Source organism: Dermacentor silvarum, chromosome 2 (genome assembly GCF_013339745.2).
Source record: "Dermacentor silvarum isolate Dsil-2018 chromosome 2, BIME_Dsil_1.4, whole genome shotgun sequence".
NCBI lineage: Eukaryota > Metazoa > Arthropoda > Arachnida > Ixodida > Ixodidae > Dermacentor > Dermacentor silvarum.
In genome coordinates, this window is record NC_051155.1 from 28,357,032 (window position 1) to 28,384,898 (window position 27,867).

General features: G+C 45.8%; 2 protein-coding genes across 4 annotated transcripts in view; one reads left to right on the plus strand and one right to left on the minus strand.

Moving 5' to 3' along the window:
- The window catches only part of LOC119441388 (succinate--CoA ligase [ADP-forming] subunit beta, mitochondrial), a 34,852-nt gene that overhangs the window by 4,728 nt on the left and 2,257 nt on the right, over positions 1–27,867 (plus strand). For 2 of the 3 annotated variants that reach the window (XM_049661216.1, XM_049661217.1), the window contains exons 3-10: positions 2,030–2,129; positions 5,792–5,954; positions 11,579–11,753; positions 18,611–18,703; positions 20,795–20,956; positions 23,662–23,804; positions 24,934–25,054; positions 26,758–27,048. In XM_049661216.1, coding sequence (XP_049517173.1) covers positions 2,030–2,129; positions 5,792–5,954; positions 11,579–11,753; positions 18,611–18,703; positions 20,795–20,956; positions 23,662–23,804; positions 24,934–25,054; positions 26,758–27,029 — 1,229 coding nt within the window. In that variant the 3' untranslated portion in view covers positions 27,030–27,048. Of the gene's footprint in view, positions 1–2,029; positions 2,130–5,791; positions 5,955–11,578; positions 11,754–18,610; positions 18,704–20,794; positions 20,957–23,661; positions 23,805–24,933; positions 25,055–26,757; positions 27,049–27,867 lie in introns of those variants that run through there. The other variant, XM_049661218.1, reaches the window with a different exon arrangement.
- LOC119441385 (ubiquitin carboxyl-terminal hydrolase 11) overlaps positions 26,071–27,867 on the minus strand; it is a 99,054-nt gene continuing 97,257 nt past the window's right edge. The window contains exon 19 of the mRNA XM_037705999.2: positions 26,071–26,901. Coding sequence (XP_037561927.1) covers positions 26,861–26,901 — 41 coding nt within the window. The 3' untranslated portion in view covers positions 26,071–26,860. The remainder of the gene's footprint in view (positions 26,902–27,867) is intronic.

Sequence of the window (27,867 nt, forward strand, 5' to 3'; positions counted from 1 at the left end):
TCCATTGCAGCTATCGGCAGTAGTGAGTAGAAAAAAAAAATACCCACTTCCCGTCAGGATCGAACCCGGGCACTCTGGGGGAGTCACTTTACCACTGCACCATCCCAGCACTTGCTAGCTGCCGCGAAAACATTCCCTATGCACCACGTCCTAGCGTGCGAAGAGTCACGTGATGTGTGATGCATGGCACGTAGCGTCAATACATGCATACTTTGCACTGCAGGTGCATAATAATGTACCAGGTGGTACACCATGCAGTAGTTGCATAGGTAGCGGTACAAAGTAGATAGAGAAGTTTTGAGGAAGAAAACGAAGGTTAAGGAGATGTATATTAAATGCTCGAATGAAAAACATGTATAGAATATCTCATTAAATCAGGCTAAGGTTACTATTTGTCATCTCCCCATTTCAAGGGGGATGCCAATAAATCATCATCAGCAGCAGCGTCGTCGTATGTGACATGGGGCCGTAATCTGAAACGTTCCACTTCGGCGATATTTCTTTTTCGCTTTGGCGCGTGCTGATTGGCTGGTTGAGCAAAATTGAATGACGTCGGGCTCGATCAGCCAATCAGCTCATCCAATTTTGCTAAAACAGCCAATCATTGCACGCCTGAAAGCGAAAAAGAAATATCGCCGAAGTGGAACGTTTCAGAATACGGCCCATGTGCGCTACATAGTCTCGATACCTGTGTTTTCTTTTTGGTACACGTTATGGTGCCTCCTCGTGAGATACAAATCACTGCTGAAGAAGTGAATCGTATAGCTATGCGCTCGGCTACAACCAGGCAACGTCAGGCTCAGCAGGCCTCTGTGCGGAGAGCAGCACAAGCCGCAGCTCGCCATTGACGCCGGGCGGACAATTAATTTAATTCTTTTGAAAATGACGCAAAGGGACTTCACTGCAAAAACCCTCTAATGCATGCTGCTGAAAATGGAGCTCCTTTGGACCCGCTCCTCCAGCTTATGCTGTGACTGGGCTGCGTGTGCCGTGCAGGCCTGTGACAATTATTGTGAGAGCAATTACATTCCAAGCAGATTTCTGCCGTCGCCGTGAGGCTCCGTATAAAGTCCAAGGGTGATAAAATCGTCACCGCCCGTGGTTTGCTGTATGTGTGAGTGAAAGCGTGCGAGGGACGCGCGCTTTCACGTAGAGCGAACGCACGACGGAGAACAAACGTGACGTCTTCCATCGCACGAAAGGCCGTGGGAGGGAGGGGGGGCGACATTGTGCTGCGGCACCAACTGCGCATCTTGCGACCGGGCGCAATGGGCACTGGCTACTCAATCTGGCACGTGGAAGGAGTAAAGCGGGAAGGCAGCGCAGGAGGGAGGGTGTGCAGCTTCTACTCTGCCAGCAGTCATGAGAAGAAAAAAATATATCCACTTCCCGCCAGGATAGGACTTTGCACAGCTGCGGGCGGTCGCACGCATCATATCTTGAAAGTGATCTGCACACGGCTCCTACTTTGTATGTGCTGTGCTTTCGCCGCTCAGTTTCCGTTGAAGCGATAGACCACACGAACCTTCGCTCGCTGCTGCTGCCGCGCTTGCTCACGCCAGCATTTTGACAGTGGTTGTCTGCAGTCATCGAGTGTGATCTATTCATGTTTTCTTGTGCGCGCTGACACCATGCTTGTTAGTTCAGTTAATAATCAAATGTGTCCAAGTTTATACAGTTGCTTGATGCTTTGCCTTTTGGGCAAAACTGTGACTTACTTTTATTCTTTGTTCTCATTATGTTTCTTGCTCCTGTTACTTGTCACACATGTTTGTACATGTGTGTTTGACTAAGCTGCTTTGTTGATTGCTGTTAAGTGATCAAGGAGGTGGGGCCAGTCAGGCTGCTTTGGCTTTTACTTCGCCTTCCTCATCACAAATGAAACACTTACATTTGCGAGAAATAAAATCAGTCAAAGGTTCATGCCACTTTGTTTGTGCCACACTCATGATTACACAAAACTTCAGTTATTGAACATGTTTGCGTCAAATTAAGGTCAATAACAGGTGACCTGGTACTTGATTTTCAGGTACATCTGATGTCGTGGTCAAGGCACTTGTCCTAGCCGGTGGTCGTGGCAAGGGCACTTTTGACAGTGGGCTCAAGGGTGGTGTCAAAATGGCCTTTTCGTGAGTACCTCACCTGCTGCTTGATATACACGTAGTCATAACTAATCCGGAGTCCCCCACTACAGCGTGCCTCATAATTATATCGTAATTTTGGCACGTAAACCCCAGAATATTTCAATGCTAATTTTCACATTGAGAGGACACATGCTGCATGCAGGTGTTATAATTGAGGCCCTCTCATGATCATTATACCGGCAAGTAATCTTTTTAAAGCTCTAGAGAATTGGTATTGTCCCAATCCCAACATCTATGACGTGTTTTCAGCTCCTGCAGTTGCTTCCACTGCATGCAGCCAGCAAAAGCATAGTCTTTAAGATTTGCATCTGTTTATATCCAGAGGGTTCCACCACTGGGGCGTGGATTTGGCCACCTATATGTGGGGTGGGCGAGGGGGGGGGGGCGGGACATGCTTATCTCGCGACACCAAACCACTGTGCTTCTCTGATGGATATTTTGCACATTAATTTTATCCACATTCACATATGGCACAATAAACTCTACAATTGTGAGACAAAGTGCTGATAATTGAGCTGAAACCACCAAATTGTAACAGTAATGTGTTGTGGGGAAAAGGTGCAAATTCACAATGTACACAATTGTGTAAATAGCATCTGAAAGGGTTAAGAGTTCCTGTGTTATGCCAAAAGTTTCAACACTCAGGAAATGGAGACAAAAATTGGGGTAGCTTGCACTAGTGGCACAAGGCTAAAGACGCAGCGGAGCTGATCAGTTCCTAGCTGGTCATGGCTATAGGAAGTGCTGTAAAGTTATATGAAGTAATACCAAGTGATGCTAAGTTATATGAAGTATATAAGCATTTCCTCATGGTCCGTGGCATCGGGAAACGCCTCGCGAAGCACTTGCAGTCCGAGCACACGTAGGGGAAGTGGGGCGAAAGATGTCCATAGCGTACAGGCGGCGCGCAGCAGATGAAACACCGGGATGATGTCACGGCGCATGCGCAGTAGCGCGCGGCTGGTGGGAGCTTGGCAGAGCCGCTGCCAGAGGTCCCTGCTGCAGTGACGGACATTGCGAGCATTCAGCGCTAATGCAGGGAAACGGAGAAGCGCGGTTGGCGTCAGCAGCACCTCTGCGCGTTGCCTCATTGGTGCTGCAACAATTTGTTTCTTTCTCTCTTGCTTTCATTTTCTCTTTCTCTCCCCCAAGTATAGCGCGCGACGCTCCGCGAGGTGGTTGCTAGGCAGCGCAGTGGCAGGCAGCAGCCTGCAGGCTAGCTTTTCGTGAAATGCGCACGCTTTACGGCTGGCTTGAACAGCTTCGCTGTTAAAAAAAAATCACATATTCACTGCCAAGAGGTCTGGAGTGTCAGGAGTGCCACAGGAACCACAGCACTCAGTCGAACAACAGATATGGTGAAGGCATGGAGTTGCCCGTAAACTTTGGACAAAGACTGTACATTCTGTGTTGTGGTGTATCACTGTAAGCCATCCATCCGTCCCGCATTTCTGCGTGTGAACTCTTGACTCTTGTTTCTGTGCCATTCTTTTACCCTGTGTAAGATTTTCGTTGTTTCACCTTCACAAGGACACAGTAGCCATCTCCATCCATTAAAAAGTGTTGGCCCAATTGCCATCAACTTTGGACACAGCCTACAATGATTATTGCTTTAGTTTTGGTTTACTTGCTTCTTGTTCTCAACATGCATAAGCCACACCACATCGTGTTGTCGCAAGAAAATCACAGCGAGGTGGCACTCACAATTTGTTGTAAGTTGGAAAGTGCATTGTTCATGTTATCGATTGTGTTTGGCTATTAGAAATATAGGCTAACAAAAATTGCTGTCTCTTGAAAAAAAAAAAAAAAAAAAAGCTTTGGTTGCCATCATTTGCTTGCCTTCAGTCACTCTGGACATCTTCATGGATTTTGGGATATGTTGTTACTTGTATCCGATACCTTCATTGTTGTATCGGAAATACAGACATTGATGCATGGTCTTGCTGAATGCATCATAACACAGATACCAAATTCACAAAGGAGTCAATACTGTTTAACTCTAACAGATACTGCCTTGCAATATGAAATTGAATCAGTTGCTACTGTTTGCATTGTCATGTAAAAACTACATTGCTGAAAATATGACACTGCTGCTGCATTTTGAACCCATAAACATTGCGTACTATAAGCCAGAAATTTAATTTGAGGCTGAGGATTTTAGAAAAATAAAATGCTCACCTTGTATTCAAACATGGCATGTTCCGCCCATGGGAGCATATGGCTGTCAATGTGCCATTTCATTAAAAGGGGCGCATAACAAGGGGACAACCAATGTAGGTGAAGCAGCACGCTTAGAAAAAAAGACGTTTGCACAAACATGAATGATAAGGGCACAGGTGCTGAATTCGTGTTTGTGTGAACGTCTTTTTATTCCAAGTGTGCTGCTTCACCAAAATCGCAGATAGTCAGTGCCTATAAGCCAATGTAGCTTAAGCACTTGGCATTTGCTGGTGACAGCTTTTGTTAGTATGTTCTTGAACAATACTGTTAGTGGGACTGTGGAATTCAAGGTTCATACAGAACATTTGACCCAAAATTCAAGGACAATTCAAGGATTTCAAGAATGCTGAAGGCCGAAATTCAAGGAGGGGGAAACGAATCTTATTCATACACATACACTGAAAAATAGTAAAATGTCCTTCTTTATAGGTGCAGTTTCTTGTAGCTAAGCAGCTGCTGAGTTGGACACATGCTTCAAGCTCTTCGTATCGCTTTTGTAAGTTTACTTTCCCATTGAAATGGTGTCAATGGCAGGCTGGCATGTTGGTTGATAGTGTCCGACTTAGGCCAAAGATACTGTCGATTGAAGCCATTGTAGCGCAAATAAACATGGGCAAAGAGGACAGGACACCATAGGCGCAGGATGGTAACTTAATTATCCAGTGGGGCCTCAAATGGCATATGCATTTAAAGATGTTTATGTGCTTGGCAATTGAGCGAGTATAATTGTTTTCCCAGATAGCAGACAACATTGTTTTGTCAGAGGTGTTTGAATATGAAGGTCGAACCAACTGAAGATAGAGCTGACTCACTGACTACTTTGTGCCTACCAAATCCAGGTCAGGCTAATGTTGCAGTGTTGGAGACCGTAATACAGTGACCTGAGCATGAAAACGTGAAGCACATAGCTCACTTTCTCACTAGAAACTACACTTTTCTTTCATGTGGGCGATCACATTTAGACGTGCTGAAGGCATGGGCTAGACAGGCACGACAAACTTGCTGCTCAGGTAGCCTTCGCAAGCTATACCTGCCTACCAGCCTTTGTGGCTTAGTGACTGTTGAGCACAAGGTCGCTGGTTCGATTCCCTGCTGCAGCCGCAGTGGTATTTCAAACGGGGCGAAATGCAAAAACGTTCATGTATTGGATTTAGGCTCACATTAAAAGAAACCCAGGTGGGCAAAAGTAATCTGGAGCCATGGAAATTAATGTCTCATAACCTCAGTGTTATGAGAGATTAATCTCAGTGTTGCTTTGGGGCATTAGACTCCATAAATCAATCAATCGATACCTAGTCAAGAAGGTTTCTCTTCTAAATAAAAAAAAATTGTTGAAGGAAATGGCGTGGTCTGTCTGTATAGCTATAGAAACACACACCTCAGCTCATTGCAGATGCTGCATGAATGGATGTGCCTTTTCTTTGCAGGCCTAGTGAAGCAAAGAGTTTTGCCAGTCAAATGATTGGCCACACCCTACGCACCAAACAGACAGGCGAAAAGGGCATCCATGTGAACAAAGTGATGGTCACTGAGCGCCTGTACAACCGCCGCGAGTACTATTTCGCCCTCATGATGGAGCGAGAATACAATGTAAGTTCCCTGCTTAGTAATTTGAGTGCGAGGGCATGCTTTAAGCTTTGCACACAAATTCATTGTTAAGGCATTTTCTTTTGTTTATGTAGTCTACTAAGTGTGGACGGCTCAAGGCATGTACAAGTGTGCACCTGAACGTGTGAGGAGGCTTGTTGGTGGACCGTGTACTGAGATTTAGGTGCACGTTATAGAACCCCAGGTGGTCCACATTTCCGGAGTCCCCCACTACGGCGTGCCTCATAATCAGATCGTGGTTTTGGCACGTAAAACCCCATAATTTAATTTTTAATTTAGGCTTGTTGGTGGAATTTTAATCAACAGTGTGAACAACAACAATATTTTTGTTTTGTTCCTGTTGGACATGTTGATAAATTACATCATCTTTGGACAGTGTTCACTACTTTGTCTACTAGTGATAGAATTTGGGAGAAACATGCAGAGTTGCCTTGGCAGCAAATGTGAGCTGGAGTTCAGTCCCAATAACTTCAGAAATGATATCTACATTCCAACAAACTGGAAGCTTATTGCAATCATATCAACTCTGCAAATCTGCCAGCCGAGGTCTATTGCTTCAAAGGTGAGTTGTCGATGCTCAGCACTTACAAAAGCATTGTTATTCACTTTTAAATTAACATTAAAGTGTGTGAAATTGCAGAGACTTACTTCAAGTCTAAGATTTATGGGTGGATAATTATGGACGAGCGACAAGTACTATGCCCAGTGAAAGTGCTCACATTTGTATAACTAATTCTAGATAAACCACGCAGGAGTAGGAAGTTTCACGGATGTGTGGTTACATAAAGTTAACGAATTTTGGCTCGTTCTACAATTTTGTGAATATTGCATCAAACTTTATGGAAAATTCCGCTCGTGAAAAATGTTTTGCTTGTCGGTCTACGAAGCTATTCTTGGCAATCTTCTGGTGGTGAAAGGACACTAGCGGGATACTTGCTTGGAGCAAGTCTATTCAGAGAACTTCCTACAGCAGGCAAAATCAGTAACAGCAAATTGCTGCAAAAATCACTGTTGCCCTGAATTTGCTGCTGCTTGTGTGCTGTCTCTAAAGTTAAATCATCGTTTGATAAAGTATATCTATGCATCCCACGAAAGGTGTGTGTTCGGAGCAAATTAAAAAAAAAATTATCGTAATATCCTTTACCGTCCTCGTAGCTGCCACATCATGCTGCAGTTGAATATTATGAACATATTATTGAATGCCAGAAGGCAGGCCTGTGCTCTTTTGTGCAACATGAGCTGGGCTGGTTTGCATATGTTTATCAGAACATAGCCAGTGGAACACATAGGCACTCATAAAAGCACGGAGGATGGCACTGCAGTTCATCTGAAGTTATGCGTTTTCAAAGAGTTGCAAATGCACTTTATGGGCCTTCACATTGATGATGTTTGTTGGTTTGTGTGGGGTGTGCACAAAGTGAATTGAGGCCTAAGTAGTAATGCATGGGCTTGTCTCACGGGCTTTAGTATTGTGTAGACACTGCGTAAGGCCTTGGCGGTGCCTCAATCTGTGGGAAAATGCGACGGGAATAACTGGTGCATGTATCGAGAGCCGGGCGACTTGGAAATTATAGGATATCAATCTAGGTGATCAGTAGGAAACGTGGAAGTCACTATTAGCAAGTAAGTACAGCGGGAGTCTCATAGATTAATGAATAAAGGACTAAGAAGGATTATCTATCCCTAGGGAGATGAGAGGAACAGAAATAGGGGAAATAGATGGCACATAAGAAGAGCTCACAGTGGATGTGTGTATATTACAGGATTATAGATGTAGCATTCACAAAAAAAAAAAGAACTAGAGTTGTTTTGTCAAGTGGCAACTCTGCAGAAACAATAGAAGTGCGTCGTGCATTTTGAAACGCAGTTGCCTTAATTTGCGAGGCCACAACAGTACATAAGATTCATAGAGGTCAACGCACACCAAGAGATTTTAGCAACAGTGATGATGGCTGTAACCCTTTGAGGGTCACATCTTTTTCTGAATGAGCGTCCCATCAGGGTCACCTTTTTTATTGCAGATTTAGATTCTTTAGAGTAACCTATTTCGAAAAAAACAACAACAGGGAAATAATTTTTCGGTGACAATAAATCAATGAAATTTTTTTTAAGTATGTCCAGTCCTATGCATGGTTTATTGTGGAATACATGGATAAAATAGCAAAATTTAGTTTTCACAAATATAATAAAATGCACTACTTATTTTTGTGTTTTAAATTGGTTTGACACAGCTAGTGTTTCCAAACGTGCCGTACTGTGTTGCAATGAGGGCGCGATCCCAGCAAGGACGACGGCGGTGTCCCGGCCACACCTGAACCAATGATGAAAGCCTGAAGAATGGGAAATGAAGTGGATCGTTAAATAACTTGGCCCCAGTGATGCGCGGTTGTAGCGCAAGTAACTCAGTGCTGTGCACCTGTCAGAGAAACTTGCAGTAATAAATTGATAGATTGCTAGACAAGATTCTATCAGCTCTCGCAAAAAGGAGACGCACACGTGGCAGTACCTCCTGTTTGCGAGCACCTGCCTGTAAACAAAGTAAGCGCTTGCCTATGGGAGGGCCATGCAGGCGAGCATTTTCTGGTAATGCTTTGGGGATAAGAAACGAGGTAGAAGTCAGTTTTCCTAGACACCCAAAACCCAAATGAGCGAGAATGCCGATATACTAGGTGAAGCGAGAATACTCCTGAACTACAGCGGTGGCAAGTGCCGTAGAGCGAAGTGAAAAATCGGTTTTGCCGAGGGACGGCAGCACAGTAAAAACTTTGTCTAGAAGTCACGGAAGGTTGCACAACCTCTAAAGCAAGACTAGGCAGCGCTGTGTTTCAAATAGGCTTTTTTTATTTATTTTTTTCTCTCAGGCGTTCAGTTGCTGCCATAATGTACAGCTGTTAACCCGCAAAGGGATAACAAGCTGTACACGTTAACCCCTTAAAGGGTTAACAAGTGTAGAGATGGATTTTCACGAGGCTCACCCTGCAAGTGAAGGTCAGGAAGGGGTACGATGCTTCTCCACTCTGCAGCGCACAAAGGACACTACAGCAGGATTCATCGACTCGCCAACACGATGCAGAGAAGGCTCAAGACTCAGACTGCCAGCAAACACACTGCAAACAGACTGCAGTTCGACAGTCACGGCTTGCAGGCAAAGGCTCACTGCAAGATTGATCGAGTATGTGTGCCCTCTGTGCTAGGCTAACCTGGTAGCGGTCCACCAAGCGCAAGAAGTCAACGAAGCAAAGGTCCCATGTAACCAACTCGTAGTGAGCCTGTGAGCAACTGCTGCGGCGAGGAAGTGCTCAGCAGAACAGAGCTCAAGGGAGAGGGCACCTTGTGGTGGTCACAGGGAGGCCAATTAGGGCGCGTCCCAGTGACGTACGCCTGCACGTGTGACTTGGTGCCAGGAGGGAGAAGAAGAATGGTTTGCACAAGAAAGTAGCTTCGATGCGGTAGCCATGTCTGCCATGTTTCCACTGGGGCAGCAGATCCCGAAGAACTAGCTAGACAAATGGCCGTCACCACGCTGAGGGATGATGCGTAGGGAACCACCTTGACCCCTAACCAACTCAGACGAAACGAGCAGCCCAAGGAGGGAGAAGAAGCATGGTTTGCACAGGAAAGTAGCTTCGATGCAGTAGCCATGTCTGCCATGTTTCCACTGGGGCAGCAGATCCCGAAGAACTAGCTTGACAAATGGCCGTCACCACACTGAGGGATGATGCGTAGGGAACCACCTTGACCCCTAACCAACTCAGATTAAACGAGCAGCCCAAGGAGGGAGAAGAAGCATGGTTTGCACAGGAAAGTAGCTTCGATGCGGTAGCCATGTCTGCCATGTTTCCACTGGGGCAGCAGATCCCGAAGAACTAGCTTGACAAATGGCCGTCACCACGCTGAGGGACGATGCGTAGGGAACCACCTTGACCCCTAACCAACTCAGACGAAACGAGCAGCCCAAGGAGGGAGAAGAAGCATGGTTTGCACAGGAAAGTAGCTTCGATGCGGTAGCCATGTCTGCCATGTTTCCACTGGGGTGGTAGTTCCCGAAGAACTAGCTTGACAAATGGCCGTCACCACGCTGAGGGATGATGCGTAGGGAACCACCTTGACCCCTAACCAACTCAGATGAAACGAGCAGCCCAAGGAGGGAGAAGAAGCATGGTTTGCACAGGAAAGTAGCTTCGATGCGGTAGCCATGTCTGCCATGTTTCCACTGGGGCAGCAGATCCCGAAGAACTAGCTTGACAAATGGCCGTCACCACGCTAAGGGATGATGCGTAGGGAACCACCTTGACCCCTAACCAACTCAGACGAAACGAGCAGCCCAAGGAGGGAGAAGAAGCATGGTTTGCACAGGAAAGTAGCTTCGATGCAGTAGCCATGTCTGCCATGTTTCCACTGGGGCAGCAGATCCCGAAGAACTAGCTTGACAAATGGCCGTCACCACGCTGAGGGATGATGCGTAGGGAACCACCTTGACCCCTAACCAACTCAGACGAAACGAGCAGCCCAAGGAGGGAGAAGAAGCATGGTTTGCACAGGAAAGTAGCTTCGATGCGGTAGCCATGTCTGCCATGTTTCCACTGGGGCAGCAGATCCCGAAGAACTAGCTTGACAAATGGCCGTCACTACGCTGAGGGATGATGCGTAGGGAACCACCTTGACCCCTAACCAACTCAGACGAAACGAGCAGCCCAAGGAGGGAGAAGAAGCATGGTTTGCACAGGAAAGTAGCTTCGATGTGGTAGCCATGTCTGCCATGTTTCCACTGGGGCAGCAGATCCCGAAGAACTAGCTTGACAAATGGCCGTCACCACGCTGAGGGATGATGCGTAGGGAACCACCTTGACCCCTAACCAACTCAGACGAAACGAGCAGCCCAAGGAGGGAGAAGAAGCATGGTTTGCACAGGAAAGTAGCTTCGATGCGGTAGCCATGTCTGCCATGTTTCCACTGGGGTGGTAGTTCCCGAAGAACTAGCTTGACAAATGGCCGTCACCACGCTGAGGGATGATGCGTAGGGAACCACCTTGACCCCTAACCAACTCAGACGAAACGAGCAGCCCAAGGAGTGATAAGAAGCATGGTTTGCACAGGAAAGTAGCTTCAATGCGGTAGCCATGTCTGCCATGTTTCCACTGGGGCAGCAGATCCCAAAGAACTAGCTTGACAAATGGCCGTCACCACGCTGAGGGATGATGCGTAGGGAACCACCTTGACCCCTAACCAACTCAGACGAAATGAGCAGCCCAAGGAGTGAGAAGAAGCATGGTTTGCACAGGAAAGTAGCTTCGATGCAGTAGCCATGTCTGCCATGTTTCCACTGGGGCAACAGATCCCGAAGAACTAGCTTGACAAATGGCCGTCACCACGCTGAGGGATGATGCGTAGGGAACCACCTTGACCCCTAACCAACTCAGATGAGACGAGCAGCCCAAGGAGGCGTCGTTTGTGCTTCAGATGGTAAAAGTGAGAAGCACTCCATCATTGTCCTGTGCACTCTGTCACCTGTGGTTACAATTAAGCCCAGTTCTCTTGTAAGTTGTTTTATATTTAGCATCTTCTGCCTGGTATCCAAAGAGTGTGAGTATGGCTGTTCTTTGCAGGGCCCAGTGATTGTGGCCTCATCCCAGGGCGGGGTCAACATTGAGGAAGTGGCGAGGGAAAACCCCGAGGCCATCCTCAAGCTGCCCATCGACATCAACCAGGGTATTGACAAGGCCAGCACTGCTGAGCTAGTCCGGGCGCTTGGGTTCCACCCGTCTGCAGTTGATGGGGCAAGTACCTTCATCCTTTTCGGGTGAAATGATACACTGAAAGAAAGTGTCCCTTTCATGTTGCCCCGTAATGCGAGCGACGTCTGTCATTGGCAGCAGTAAATAGAATGTCTCCTTGCTCTCGTATCATGCTGCAGCATGAGAGAATGTGCAACACAGGCTTTGTGCTGCATGCTTGTGATGTCATGTTCTCTGTCCCCTTTGTCACCCTCCTACAGTTGAACCTCCATATTTATTTATTTATTTATTTATTTATTTATTTATTTATTTATTTATTTATTTATTTATTTATTTATTCTACTTTCAACTTTTAGATATAGCAAAGTAAATTATGTATTGTGTGTATGCAATGAATCAAATAAAGAAATGAAAAGTTTAACATTTGATTGGCCATGTCTTGCTTCAGTGGGTACCGTATTCTACTGCTATAACAATATTACAATATTGAAAATGCAAGATCTGAGACAGTATTGGTTACAGCAGAGTGAATATTTTTTCTCTTGAAGCTCAGAATATGTATTCTAGTAGCAAATATGTCAAAATGCTTTGCAAGATCAACTTGAAAACGGCACATTCTGGATGCTTGTGTGCATCTTGGCTTCCAGGTTGACTTGGCTGGCCCACAGTTGTCAAGCCGACATGCCAGTCCGGTGTGATCACTCTGGTCACATGGTCACGTGCATGTGGGTGTTATTTAGTGCTGCTCATATGCAATGTATTGACATGTGTACTTGTTTATCCTTTTTCCCGGGACTGCATTTCACTCACTAACTACTTAATCTTATCACTCAGTGCAAGATGCACCTGCATGATTTGGAACTTAACTCGAATGTTGTCTTTGATTCTATAGGTTGTGTATGTTCTCGTTGAACCCTGTGTAATCAGACTGTATGTGCAATGCGAATAGTGGTGTACTTTCGGGAAGGTATGGGAGCACCAGCGATTACACTGGAACCTTTGACGAGTCATGAATATAAGCCGACATGCTTGATCTGCAGATCAGATTTCGAGGATCGAGGAGTGTGCTCTCGGCTATCATTGTTCTGAGTGTTACTTGTATTTCTGGGCACAGATTTGCTCTAGTAAACAGTTCACTACTATGTGACATCTGGTGGAGGTGCTTTTTCATTCATTTATTGGACGACCCTCATCAAGCCCAAGCCCTGGCGAGAACACCAACGTCGCCCCAGACCATCGAGCTAGCCGTAGGCAACGAAACCTGCCCCTGGAGCACAATGAGAAAAATCGTGGTCAAGTCGGCTACATCGATGACCGACCCAACTTTGTCTGCAGCCATCATTATGAAACAGCCCAGGGAGCCACCGACTTTCCGTGGATGATCGATTGAAGACCCTGAAAGCTGGCTGGAGACGTACGAGAGGACCGCGATGTTCAGCAAGTGTAGCGGCATGGACAATTTGTGTCATGTCTACTTTTCTTTGGATGATGCTGCTTGTACCTGGTTCGAGAACAGAGAGACCCTAGTGACTCGGGACCAATTTCGTGATAACTTTTTGAAGGCCTTCATGAGTGTCATATGCAAGGAAAGGGCCGAAGTTTTTTTGAAAACCTTAGTACAACTACCGAACAAGAACATCTCAATCGTCATGGAGAAGATGATTCACCTGTTCCGTCACGCTGACTCTGTCATGCCTGAATAGAAGAAACCTTATGTAGAGATGTGAAGGAAGAGCTCTTCACCGGATTGATATGCAACCTGCCCAGAACTGTCAGCATGCTTGATTCGGAGGCCATAACAATCAAGGAGACGCTTGAAATCCGCACCAGGCAATACAACTGCCGGGCAATGACAACAAACTAAGCCGAAGCTCAAATACTAGGCACCGACGACCTGTGTGAGACAGTGAAGAGCTGCAGAAGTTGTTTTAAAGGTCGCAGCCTCAGGTGGCCTCGAACGCTGACATAGTCAATAAACTTCCGCGGTCACTGGAAGTTCGAAAAGTTCCCACATCACCTCAACCCAGCCTGAAGCAATGTCCTATGCTGCCGGCGCCCGCCGTCAAGTTCCAGCTCCTCCTCCTTGCCCGTGCCAGGGGCCAGTAACGCCACAATTCCATCGTTAGCCGCCTCCACAGTCGCCAGCCCATCAGCCTGTGAGCCCGCACAACGCCTCAAGGAAGACAGACGTTTGGCATGCCCCCAACTACCACCCGCTCTGCTGCCACTGTGGAGAAGTGGGCCACGTCTGCCACCGGTGCCCATACCCTGAAATGGGACTACTAGGGTTCACCGTCAACGCGCCACGTCCATCCCTTAGTGTACAACCTCGTGAAATTGCTGACTACATCGCCGCCAATCAGTGGAGATCTCGACAGCATCCTTGTTCGCCATCACCAGGCCGCTAGTGTACTGGACCAACTCTACAATGCAAAGTAGTTTTTGGCGGTGGATCTCAAAACTGGCTACTGGCAAATCAAAGTCAGCGAGAGGTACTGCGAAAAGACTGCCTTTAATTAGTTTGGTCGGCCTCTTCGAATTCAAGGTCACGCCATTTGGCCTTTGCTCGGCACCTGCAACATTCCAGCATACAATGGACACAGCGCTGGTAGAACTAAAGGGGCCGACGTGTCTATCTATCACAACGTGTTTTCTGAAAACTTCAACAATCACCTGAGCCAACTTGCAACTGTTTCATGAGCGATCAAGTCATCCGGACTCGCCCTGAAGCCAGAAAAGTGCTGCTTCACGTACAAAGAGCTGATTTTCCTGGGCCACGTCATCAGCAAGTTCGGAGTTCATCCTGACCCGCAAAAGATAGCTGCCATAGCAAAATTTCTGCAGCCCATCAACAAGAGAACAGTGCACAGATTCCTTGGCCTCTGTGCCTAATATAGGCGCTCTGTCGAGGACTTTTCTCGTAACGCCGAGCCATTGACTCATCTCACGAAATCACATGTCCAGTTTAAGTGGGAAATACTGCAAGTCAAAGCATTCCAATACCTTAAACGAAGCCTGCAGTCACCACTGATACTTGCACGCTTCAACCAAGACACGGATACCGAAATTTGCACCGCCGCAAGTAGAGCGCAATCGACATGTAATGATACCTCATATTACAATATATTGGTTATAACGATGAGCAGACTTAGAAAGTGTATCAACTTATGCAATAGGGCTATGAGAAAAAAAAAAGCATATACAGGGTGTCCCAACTATCATGCACCAAGATTTAAAAATATGCAAATGCCACATAGCTGGACAGAACCAGGGTAATGTTGTTTGCTGTCGCTTGGCGATACTGAGATAATTTTTTTTACATTCCGCATAATTACATAATCATATTCAATTAGTCGACTTCTCAAATATTATAATTAGGTAAAAAGTGTAAGTGAGAAAATTGTAGAGCAACATGAAAAACTCCCGATACAGCTTTCTATTGCTCAATACATGCTACATAAAAGTGTTTTTCTGAGAAGCCCGCGAATACACACAAAATGCCTCGAGTGACCAGTCCCTTCCATGCAGCGATTGTGAAAGCCACGCAGAGCATCGCGAGTTGGTGCAGTGCGACAAGATGGCACCAGCTGTTTCGCGTGCGCGTCGCGAGTCACCCACGATTGTGCTCCATACATGTCGGAGAGAGAGAAAAAAGCACAAAGTGAAAAGTGAAGCAGCGCGATGGCACCCGCCCTTTCTACAATGTCCCTCAGCACGCGCAGAAATGCGCCGTGGAAGCAGACCCAAAGCAGCTGATAGATCAGTTTGTAGAAGATGCTGCCAACAAGGCAAAAAGCTGTGTTACGTAAGACGAAGCTGCAAATTTTGCAGTATGAGCTCGTGCAGTAGACTATATCGACAATTCTCATAATCGGGGGCACTGCGATCATGATGGCTGGAACCAGTGGCCATGCCGATCAACGAAACAAGGGTTGGTACCCTTCTCCACCATAAATAGCTATTTCAGAAAGGCAGGCTTTGTGCGCCGGGTTGAAACTCCCCACGATAGTTTACTACTACTTCTGGGCGCAGCACTATCTGCACCCAGAAGTTTCTTGGTGTTCTGTGAAGAGATCTCCGACAAGGCGATTGTTCTATTGACAGACAGGCAATGACAGCAGCGACAGTGGCGACGAGATCGACAATGGCCCATTTTTGACCTCGACCACAATGTTCACACAAAGTGCACTGTCATCTATCTAGTCTCTCATTGATTTTGTGCACGCCAAGGAATAGGCACCAGTGTTTGTGCAGCAGCTGGATGCAATGCACAACACGATTGTAAACCTGAAAGTGCTGCGAAAGCAAGTCAAGCTTGTTGGATGTGTGACCCTCACGCGTCCCCTGATGTTGTTTTCCCCGCATGGCTCCCGTGTCCTGTAATCTGGCTTCACCACGTGGCTTTACGGCGGCAGCGTATTACGAGAGATGCTAGTGTTGCGCTGCTAACGCCACCTAGCGGCGGGGTTACTTGGGCGCAAAAGGAAGGAGGCGAAGCTTCCTCTTTGGCGTTGGGGTCAGCAAGCAGCACGCACGGACACTTCGCGCCTGCGCCAGCTTTCTTCGCGATACCGTCTCGCAAGGCTAGGAGCAGGACACCGGTACGGCCGAACACAGATCGTTCGAACTTGCCATTGTTCGCGTGACTGTACACGTGAACGACTAGGCGATGGTGTCAAAGCATGGGGCAAACATATTCGCTCGCTCGATTATCCGGTTGCGGTTAGTCGGACTTCCTTGATTTGTTGCAAGCCCATGGGAATGTTCTACGGGTAGTAATTCGGCTAGCATGCATTAGTGTATGAAAGGTGCAATAAATGCCCTTTTGATTGTTTGCACTACTGTGTTGTCGTTCCTTTGTCCCAAGAGCCCGTGTCAGACCCCACAAACTTGACATGCTGTTTACAGGTATAAATAAAAGTTTTAGTTTCCCTAACCTACTTTTTATGTCTATTCTTTAGCGCAAGTGGCAAATTTGGGTTCGGAGCTACAAAGGTATGGTCTGCAGCTGTTTTCTTTTTACGGCAGTCCAAATATACTGATTATCGGTGAAAGGATTAGGTTTCTTTTTTTTTTTTTTTCCTATATCGTTATATGTGGACTGCACTGTTGTGTAGGTCTCAATGCCATCCCAGTTCAGAGGAAAGACAGATTTGAAAGGGTCATAGTTTACGCTATCATTGTTCTGAGTGTTACTTGTTTTGCTGGGCACAGGTTCACCCAATAAACAGTTACATAGTTCCGTATTGTGCTGCTGTAGTTGTTCAGCATCACTACAAGCTACCAACAATAAGATCAACGGCACATTCTTTGTTGAGCCGTCGTAGGCATCACACTTGCACTTCTATCGCATAGATCTGACCACGAGTTTCTTATAACGAATATTGGGTATAACGAAAGTATTTTTGTGTTGGATGTGTTGTTATTAGAACGAGGTTCACCTTTACTTGTAATCGCTGTCGTGACCATTGTTGTCCTCCTCCTTAAACTGTGTATTTGCATGATGGACCAAATTTCACAGATGGGCATTTCATGGCTCGGTGCCACCGAATCACGCAGATCATTTTTGCTGCAAATATAAAGCAGCATGCCTTTTCAATGTGCCTGCACAGAACAGACTCAGCAAATTTTTATTATAAACAGTTTACATCTTGCATGGAAAACAAATTTTAGTATCATTCACCAAATATTAGTATTTTTTTGGCTTCGATAGTAGTATTTCCTATGATTTAAGGTTGGCACGTCTGTGTGATGCTCTTGATTGTAACATGTAACTATTTACTTGTTTGAAGAAGTACCTTTTGTGTCATTTGCAACTTGCATTGGCACCATCAGGCAAAATAAAAGGAACTGTGCCTTCTAAATTGCAAAAACTACAGCATGCACAATCTTCATGAAGCCTGTTGAGTGTCTGCGGACGCACTCAAAAATAGCAAGTCATCAGTTTAATTACTATCAATTTAGATGAACAAGGCAGTGTATTACTGCATGCAAGTCGCAGATGTTTGCATCGATTGGGCAAGGATTTATTGCGGGCCTACCAGTTCTCACATTGGCTTCTAACAGAGCTTACAAAAGAATTGTCTGACATGGACATTGGTGGAACTGACCTTTCAATCAGCCTCTCAAAGGGCAACTCACCAGGCCTCCCAGGAAATTTTTGTCATACACCAAAACTTGTAAAATATGGCATCTAAGGAGTGTTTTACTGTAATAATTTTCTTTCAAATCGGTTCATTATTAGAGGGAATAGGAGAAATTGAAATGTCATGTGCCATGCTGCCAGGGAGGTGAGCGACACTACCAACGTAGACACTCTCTCCCTCTGCCTCGATTAGCATCCGCGAGCGACATTTCTACCCTGCCTTCTCCCACAGCGGAGCCGAGGGGCCACATTGTATTTACATCACGAGCCCTGCCTTTTTTTTTTTTTTTTTCTCTTGTTGCTGTGTGGCACACTTCTAGTGGAATTATTGCACATTCTGCATTTGATGATTTGGATGATTTACCGAAGTCACATGCTATAATCAGTGTCGTTGCGGGCAGTGTGTCTTACTTGGAGGCATTTGTGCATGCGACCTTGATTCTCTGGCTGGAAGCAGGGCTCCCTCTAGAGGAATGGCACACAAGCTTTCGTTTGAAATTTGAGCCATTTTCACGCTGTGGCCTGGTTTGATAATTTGCTGGCGCGATCATCAGCGCTTAAAGGATTTCGGCGTTTCAGAGCATCATGTGGGCAGCATACAGGCAAGGCTGCCCGCACAGTGCGTGCAGCTGTCGTGTGGCTCGTGATGTTTGTGTCGTGACAACCCATTATACCAAAGTGCAAGATCGTGTTGCAATGAATATTGTGTGGCACAGCTGCTGTAAACATGTGTGTCTCCTTCTCCTTGGCGCAGGCAGTGACCCTGATCGAGAACTTGTACAAAGTGTTCCTCAAGTATGATGCCACATTGATTGAAATCAACCCACTCATCGAGGACAACAACAACATAGGTATGTAAGGGTATCAAATTAAATGGAGAAAGAGGCAGTGCAAACATGGCAACTACCTGCATTTGTCTAAGGTTGGATATGATGTAAGCAGAAGAGTTCAGTTTGTATACCCAAACTCAAGGCACCTACCTGTGCTGGCAGTTTTATTGAAGCATGGGGCATGACTGCATTTGCAATTAGTCACGAAAGGCCAAATAAAGGAAATGTATTAACCGTTCCTGCACCCAGGTGTTTTAGCCAATATTGCACCAGTGATGAGTCGTCCAGAGATTTTCTTTCGGCAGCTGAGTGCCACAGTTGAGTGGCAGTGGTTTTATCATTTTGCTGTGACTGCTGCAATGCCAGATGGTGCCAGCTTCCCAGAAAACTAATTTCTTGTGGCCGTGGTTGGTGGAAACGCACCGGAAGTCTAGATGTCCTTGATTTTAAAGATGGCAACGTGAAGTTAGGCAGCTGCAGCGATGACGGACACCTTTTTCAGTGCTGACGAATCGTCATGTTTTTTCACCTAAAGGATACGTTCAGTTTACATGTTAGCGGCACATAAAGAAATTAAATTTTTGTGCCAGTATTCTGAATTGTTTCCTTTGTTAAGTTTGTTCGTATAACACAAAACTGTGCCATCCAGGCCAACACGCTGCCCCGTCCCGCTCAAAAGCGTCATTGCATTGGTGGACTGACAAAATATTGCATCTGTATATTTTATGTTCTAATAAAGAACGAAATAAAGAAATAGTTTGACCTAAAAAGTCCTGTTCGGAGTTTTAACTCCGTATGACGATTGTCAGGAAGAGTTCGAGCCTCTGGCAGTTTTTCTTGTGTGGAAACAATTCTACAAAAACGCTTCGCTCTCGGCACCTCTGAGATTTCCTGAACAGCAGTACTACTAGATCATAAAATTATGCACATAGCTTTGGTCGTAAGCTGTGATTAATACCAGACAGTGCAAATTTCTGTAAACTTCAGCTCTAAATTACCGAGTTAACACTTACCAAATGCTAAAACCGATAGTAGATTATTTGTGAGAAGCGGGTAGAGTGATTTTTTTGGTTGGATAGTTGAAACTCAAATAGAGAAAGTGATAGAGTGGAGGCTTTTTTAATTCTGAGAATTCAATGTTGCAGTCGATTTTCATGCATTATGTTTTGTCAGTTATTCAGTTAGTGCACTTCTGTGTGAAAACATATGTATTCTTACCATTGAAAGTGCTTCAAAAGTGTATTGAAAAATACTTTTATTACATTCTGTTACTTGTAAACATTCCTCACTGAAGTCATTCAGTGGCTTCTGAGCCATAACAAAATTTTCATTCCTTATGTGCATAGTCAAGAGAGCACAGCAGTTGTGGTATGCATACTTGCCAACATTTACGAATTTATCATAATATGCCCAATTTATAGAGCTTTTTTATGATTGTCATAATGGCTGCAATAATTTCACGACTTCTGGCTTGTGTCCAGCACAGAGCAATACTGATTTCAGAAGAATACAAATAGAGTTGCTGACCAAGTTTGTATAACGCAATTTTTCAGGCTCGCACAATTTTTTGCGGCCTCCTACCTGCACCACCGGCACCCGATTTATAGAAACAGTGTATAAAATTAAAGGAATAATGCATGAATAAACTTCATGAACATTTCTGTTTGTCTGTGGTGCAGAACATACTAGCAGCAAACATGAAAACTCGTGATTAAGCCCCGCAGAAAAAGTTTGTGATTTTTTTAAATAAACAGTCAACAGCGTGAGTAACTAAACAATTGTTAGTATTTTGCACCATATATTTATATTTCTTGGCTACGACCACATTGTTTTTCAGCTTTTAAGGTTGGCAGGTCTGGGAATGCATCTAGAAACTTTGTGTGTTGTTATGCCTTTCAAATAGAAGAGGTGAGAACTTGCCATGTCGTTTTGCGATATTGAAAACATGGTAGAATATGGTGTTGGGTGCTCGCAGTGCCAGAAAATGATGATTCATGCTGGAGGGCAGGGCTCGCTATTGTATTTCTACAAAAGCCAGACATTAGAACACGGGCACTTGCATGGCATTTAGAGGTGCATAGACCAGGTGAGAATGACGGTGTGTCTGTGCAGTCTACTGCCTGGATGCCAAGTGCCGCTTCGATGACAACGCGTTTTTCCGGCAAAAGGAGCTGTTTGACCTGCGTGATTGGACCCAGCAGGATATCCGCGAGAAGCAGGCCCACGAGAGCAACCTCAACTACATCGCGCTCGATGGGGACATCGGCTGCCTTGGTAAGTGATGCGACTGGCCATAGCTTGTAGGGGAAGTCACGCTGGGAACCTAACTGCACGGCTGAAGGAAAATTTTTAAAAAAGTTGCTTGGTGCAGGGTAGTGCCGCACCATCATACTGCCAAGTGTTGTATTCAAGAGACAGAAATGTAACAGGAAAGGAAATTGGGTGACAGCTTAATTTTGAAGAAAAGCCAAGTTTATTCTTTTAGCCCTTTGATCTCATTCAGCCTCTTGACTGGCGAGATTAGATATAGTGCACAAATAATTTTTCTGTTGGATTCTCATTGACTTGTTTATTTCAAATGGACGTCAAAGTTTGTCAACATTTTCAACATTTCAAAGCAATGTAAGGAAAATGCAAAACGTCGAGCATTTCGGCTGTTTAAGTTGATTGGGTCTGTAAATACATGTGTTCGATAGCTGGCAGAGCTACACCATCCTCCCGGGAACTTAAACACATGTGCTGTGAAAAATCAACTCCGAGCCTTTTACAAGAAATATTTTTTCTCTGCTAACTCACTAACTTTGTTAACTTGTGAAACAATAGAGAGTAAGAACCCTACATATCCTTTTGCAACACAGTGATTCTGTGTCCACTGCAAAAAATTCAGCCACCACCTGGAAAATATGAAGCTCTCTGAAAAGAAACACATCTCTTCACATTTATGGATGTGTGTTTTGCAAAACTGTTACAGGGTCTGCAACCTTGCTAAGGTGCCAATTAGAGGGGCATCTTTCTCATGGCCGCGGTTCAATCTAGGTGTCCACCGAGAAGTGAGACGGTGGAGCCCTTAATTTCCTACCTCCATTCGTCCCTTTTATTACAATGAAACTACTACTGCAGTAGACTTCCGTTAATTTGGCTCTGGAGAATTCGATCCCGACCGGCTCCCATACATTTCTACGGGCGAAAACTTCTGTTATTTCGATCTCAAGATTGATTTTAGCTGGATTATTCAAATTTGACTGGTCAGCTTCGCCGCAATACAGCCGTGTTATGCGGTGAAGCATAACATGAATGGAACGGGGCATAGTACGCGTTTCCTAATTATACAGGCGCACACGCGCCTCCTCCAGTCACAGTACGAGCACCTAGACGCGCAATGAGCACACTGGCAGCCATGCGGAGCTGTTTCTGATGTTGCTGTGGCAATTCGCACCCTCGTTTGGCCCGCCATGCGTGTCTCGTATAGGAGACCGTTAATGGGGCCTCGTATGCGTTCCTAATTATACACGCGCGCAAGGGAAGAAAAACCATCTGGGTTTTGGGAAAGGTAGCGGTAAGGTTAAAAGGCTCCGAAAGTCGAGTAGACATTTAAAGCCAACAAAAGAGCGGAGGTCTATCTAAATCTCTGGAGGCCCGCCGGTAGACTTATTAGTTGTCTCGGTGCTCGTACTGTGACCGAAGACGGCGTGTGCAACAAGGCTGCATTGTGGCGAACCTAACTTTAAAGGGAAATAAAGCCAAGTGAATCAAAGGGGTGTTTTGGCTTTTCATCTGCCTTTTGTTTAATTCGACCAGTATCGTCGGTGCCGTCAGGATCGAATTGACGGAAGTTGACTGCACTACTACTGTAGAACCTCATTCATACGTTTTGGCAATAGATGCGGCCAAAAAGAAAAAAGTCACTACAAAATTTGGCACACTCAACAGATTGACGCGCACTGATCTGGTTGAACCCGAGGTCCGAGACACGCATCATTGTTTTTGTGGCTGTGGCCAAACTTACGTTCACACTCCTCGATCAGCCCAAGTCGGCAGCTTCTTCGGGCAGAGCATTTTGACGAGAAATTGTGTCGTGTCCACTTGGCGACCATCATTGCAGCATGAGAGGTCATTAAGCGCGTCGAGCTCGTGGGGCCCCCCGAGACGTGAATGGTCGTTTCAAGATAGCGATGGGAAATCGAAACGAAGTTGAGGTGTTGGGCAACGGTAGAATACAAAGCCGCTGGAGCAAAACACGGTGCTCACTTCGCGCTGCCTGCAGCCAGGAATAGCCTATTAAAATCGTACAGTACGTGTGGTGTAAGAAGCATTTCTTACGCTACACGCGCTGTGAAACAGATAAGTGAAGATGCTCATCACAGTGGGTTGGCAGCGATAGCTGTGAATGGCAACGACCCGCGAGTAGTTTTGCAGGTACCAGAATCGGAAACTGAGTCTGTGGCGTCATTTGCACGTGGGCGGGTCCTGCGGGGAAGCTGACATTTTGGCGCCTTCTGCTTTCGATCACGCATGCCTCGCACTTTTTCTTGTTTACATGGGATCTAGCGACCAGAAAACGTGTCATACGATCGCAGTTTGGCGATATACTAAACATTGGTACTCAAAGATTGTATTTTCCGGGAGCATAGTAACCGGTGAAAAAGAAGCGTAACTGTATTGGGTCATTTATTGCGTTCTCGATTGCAAACGTTGGCACCGAAAAATCGTACGAAATGGGATCGTATCAACGAGTTTCTACTGTACTTGACTATCTGCGCATGTGTATAGAATTAGCCCTGGGAGTGTTAGCCAGCACCAGCCATGGTGGCAGATGGCCACGATGTTCTGTACTGCCTTGGTCGAGAGATGTCGCTGTGCAACAGTGTTTACAAGCATGCATGCTGGGCTTCACAAAGACCTTTCGTGTGGGCTTGCTTGCTGCTGTGTTTGGTTGCGCTTTTGCCAAGTGCGCTCTGCAAGAGGGTTTCTGGTTGCAGTGAATGGTGCGGGGCTGGCCATGGCAACCATGGACATCATCAAACTACACGGTGGCAGCCCAGCCAACTTCTTGGACGTCGGAGGTGGTGCCACAGCCAAGCAGGTCACCGAGGCTTTCCGGCTCATCACCTCTGATCAAAAGGTGACTAATTTAGAATCACCACATTGTTTTGTGCACACTGGTGAAGCCTAAAGCATACATTAGGTCTGGCTGGGCTGTTACATCATCATCCGTAGCAGCAGCCTAATTTAAGTACACTGCAGGATGAAAGGTTTCTCCAGCTATCCCTCTCCTGCGTCAACTGCAGCCACTCGTGATATTACTAATTGCATCACCCTGCCTGATCCCTGTTCGAATTTCTCTTCCCTTGGCATCCACTACACTACACTACAATACTACACTACAATACTACACTACAACAAATAAAGTTGCAAGCAAGCAATAGAAAAATGTACGGTGGACACCGCTTACCTTTTTGTCTACAAAGCACCATCACGCTTCAGCCCTCAATGCGTAAATCTACTCCATTAATCATGCAGTCGCAAAGCCAGCATGGCCACCAAACTCATTGTAGCCTCACGAGGTTGGCACATAAGAACAGGAATTAATTCGGTTCTGCTGGCTGTCGCAAGGGCAGTCTCGCTCACTGTGACACCATAAACAAATGCGGCCAATGAATGCAGCACACTTTGTATTGTATTGCATGGTAGCTTCCCAATTTTCACCCCACCGAAAATATGTCTTGGCACAGCTGTGAAAAAAGACCCTTTTGGAGGAGTGTGGAGCAACAAATTCCATCCGGCACAGATTGGCACAGCATTCCCACCTCTGCCAATGTTTCAAGTGGGCTACACACTAGTGACACATTAAATTTGTGCCCCAGTGTGAACTTTATAATCCTAAGTTGCCACTTCTTTCGTCTCAAAAAAGGGAGAGAGAGAGAGAAACAAAACTAATTGTCTACCACCCCTGTGTTGTTTTCCACTGGTCTACTGCAATGACACTTTTTTACTGTGCATGCCGAGGTAGAATGTTGTACACGTGCCATGTGCTGAAAATGTGCACTGGCACTTCATTGAAGTAGCGTTGACTTGAATGGAAATATCTGATATTCAGTTTCATTTTTGAAGGCAGTTATTTTTCTAGTACTTGTGCTTGATGTAATCAGAAAACTCGAATGCCTGTACTTTTCACTGATGCTTTGCAACTGGTACCAAGCTATATAGGCAGGTGGTTGCCACGCTTAGGGTCCCACACTCTTGTGTTTCAGGTGCAAGCTATCCTGGTGAACATCTTTGGTGGTATCATGCGATGTGACATCATTGCAGAGGGTGTCATCCAGGCAGCCGAGACGCTCGACCTGAAGATCCCCATTGTGGTCAGGCTCCAAGGTATAGGCAGAATTTAACGATTCTGGATTCTACTTCAATCCTTTCTCCTGGCTTCCCATGCAGAAACGAAGTAACTTTTTTGGCAACTGACTTTTTTTGTTGACTGCAACCCTTTTGCTTTTCACTGGCTAACAAATGTTAAACGTTATCGCTCGGCGCAAAACGCGCCTGCATGTATCGGAAGCTTCTCGAATGTTATCGATAGTTCTATCTGTTGTCACCGAACCTTGTGTAATCTGATTATATGCGCGATGCAAATTGTGTAGTACTTTCTGGAGGGTACGCGGGCACCAGCGATTACGCTTGACCTGGTGATAAGATTTCGGCGATCACCTACTGTGCTTGGCGCTGTCGTTGTGCTTTGACAACTACTTGATTTACTGGGCACAGGTTCACCCAATAAAGAGTTCATGTTTTGCTATCGCTCTGCTTTTAGTGTATCCCTGCTTTCCATGAATACCAGTTGTTGAGTGTACCAAGCGCTAATCCTTTCATTGTAAGGCAGCATTACAACTTTTATTCAGTACAAGAGGCTTTTGCTCAGAGTTCAATGTCACTGCAGCGCCTCCCTGCTTTCTAAATTAGAAGATGGGTCATTTTTTAGCATAAGGCGGCGCTAACCCTTGCGTCGCTCAGGCAAAAGTGTGCAGCTGTACTTTTTCCCCAAAACAGCCGCCATTGTGACTGAAGTCTACCAGTTGTCATAATGCTGCTGAAAGGTCCACGAGTGCAAGGTACTCTCTTTTTTTTGGAGAGGGGGCAACCGACAAAGCCTGTTGCCTTGTCGGTCATCCCCATCCGAAGCACGAGTGTGTATTATGAAATGTTTTTTGCATAGGTGTACACTGTATGAATAGAATGTGTGACAGCGTTCACCATGAAACAAGGCAACCATCAGTGCACTTCGTTGTGTCCAGCTGATACGGCATGGGTCAAGTTGCCATTGGCCAAGTTAGCTGGTATATAAGCATTAAGCAGGATGCCATTTTAAAATGCAAAAATAATACAACTGGAGCTTGCATAGTGTTTCCCTTTAATAGACCCACAAATGAAACTCTAAAGGTTTATTTGCCGTTTCGTTGCTTTTTTTTTCTTTTACTTTCGAGGCTATGCAAAAATAAGGTGGAAAGTGCAAAGCCAGAAACCGGGAATAACATGGACTGGTGCTGTGATCTGGGAGCACACACTAATATATATTCGGATTCACGGTGACCAAGACAGCCCATTATTTTAACATTATAGCCCCTGACTGCAGTTTAGCTGTGTGAACAACACACCAAGAATGTTGTTACTCCACTTAACACACTGCTTGCTGAAGCTAGGCTTTGCATTCCTCTGGATTCAATTGAGCCGATAAACTGCAGTATTTAAAGCATCTGGAATTACACAGGGTCTCAAATGCTTTGCTTGTCTACCAAAAACTCTGCAGAATATCGCAGGCTTTCAAGTTGAAGCATTAATCACAGCTGGTATGCAACACATTCAGTACAAAATTGTCCACTTTCTCGCGAAGCCGCTGCCTGCACACAATGTTTGGAGGTGGCTCCTCGCCAATGTGGTGAAGAAAGCAAAGAGAGAGTGTTCCTCTGAGAGCAGACGACGCTTGCACTTCCTTGCTGGTGCACTAGCCAACACAGGTGTGCGTGCACTGGGAGGTGCCAGCTGGACAGGAATGACACAACCTCTTTTTTTGTGTGGTGCAGGTACTCAGGTGGACGAGGCCAAGGCCCTGATTGCCACCAGCAAGCTCAAGATCCTGGCCTGTGACAACTTGGACGAGGCAGCAAAGATGGCAAGTGCTTCTGGTCACTCTTTGCCAACGGCCGTATCCAGAGAGGGTGGAGAATCTGAAAGCGGGGAGAGCAAGGCAGCCACTGTGAATGCATGGGTCTGGGATATCACAGCCTATTGGCCACAAACGAACACTGTTACGGGGGGGCACTCGTGCCGCATTTTATTGTTTCTCAATCTATGATTCGGTATGCTCTATTGCAAGGTTCTTTGTGGCTTATAAAAAATTAACAAACTGGTGTGTTCACCACAAATGTAATTAGGATGTTAAAAGTGGTAGTGGTTGCATACTGTATAGACACTTTTCGCGGCAATCACGTGGGCACCACCACCATGTTTGATCACGTGGTGATGCATCTATTGCTTGCTTCGGCTGCCTCCGTGTTCACAATGGATGTGCACGACGCCGGCGCAGCTCAGGAAACCTGTATTCCAGCACATGCAAGCGCTTTCGGAGCTCATTACGCCTTGTCAAAGCAGTGTGAACAGCGTATACGGTGCTTGTACTAAAAGCAGGGCTAGAAATGTATTCCAAGCTGTCCAAACTTTTTATGAATTAAATCAGGATCAGTGTACTTTGCTCTTCGTTCCTTATTTGGCAAACTCTCTGAAGCAGCTGCTTGTCTTAGTGTACTAAGTTTCTCAGTTGGTTCACTGTCTGATTATTTTCTGCCTAATCACTTGCGATAGATTTGGTTTTGCTGCGCACAAGGAGCCTAAAACATAGATGTTCTGTATTTTGTAATAGCTTGTAACAAGGACATATCGCTAGTCACTCGCTTACTTTGTGGATCGTTGCGAAATGTTCAGCTTCGTGTGCTGTAGGTGCAGTCACCCATGCTCCGGCGCATTTATTCAAGTGTGCGCCCATTCACTTATTCGTAATACGTGGGCGATATAGTAGGCGTAAGTTGGGGTGGATGTGCATATAAATGTTTGACAAAATTACTATGCCAGGAAGAGGCACTACTCCCTTTGTCACTGTGTAACGAGCGGTTCCCACTCTTGCCGACATTCCAGGG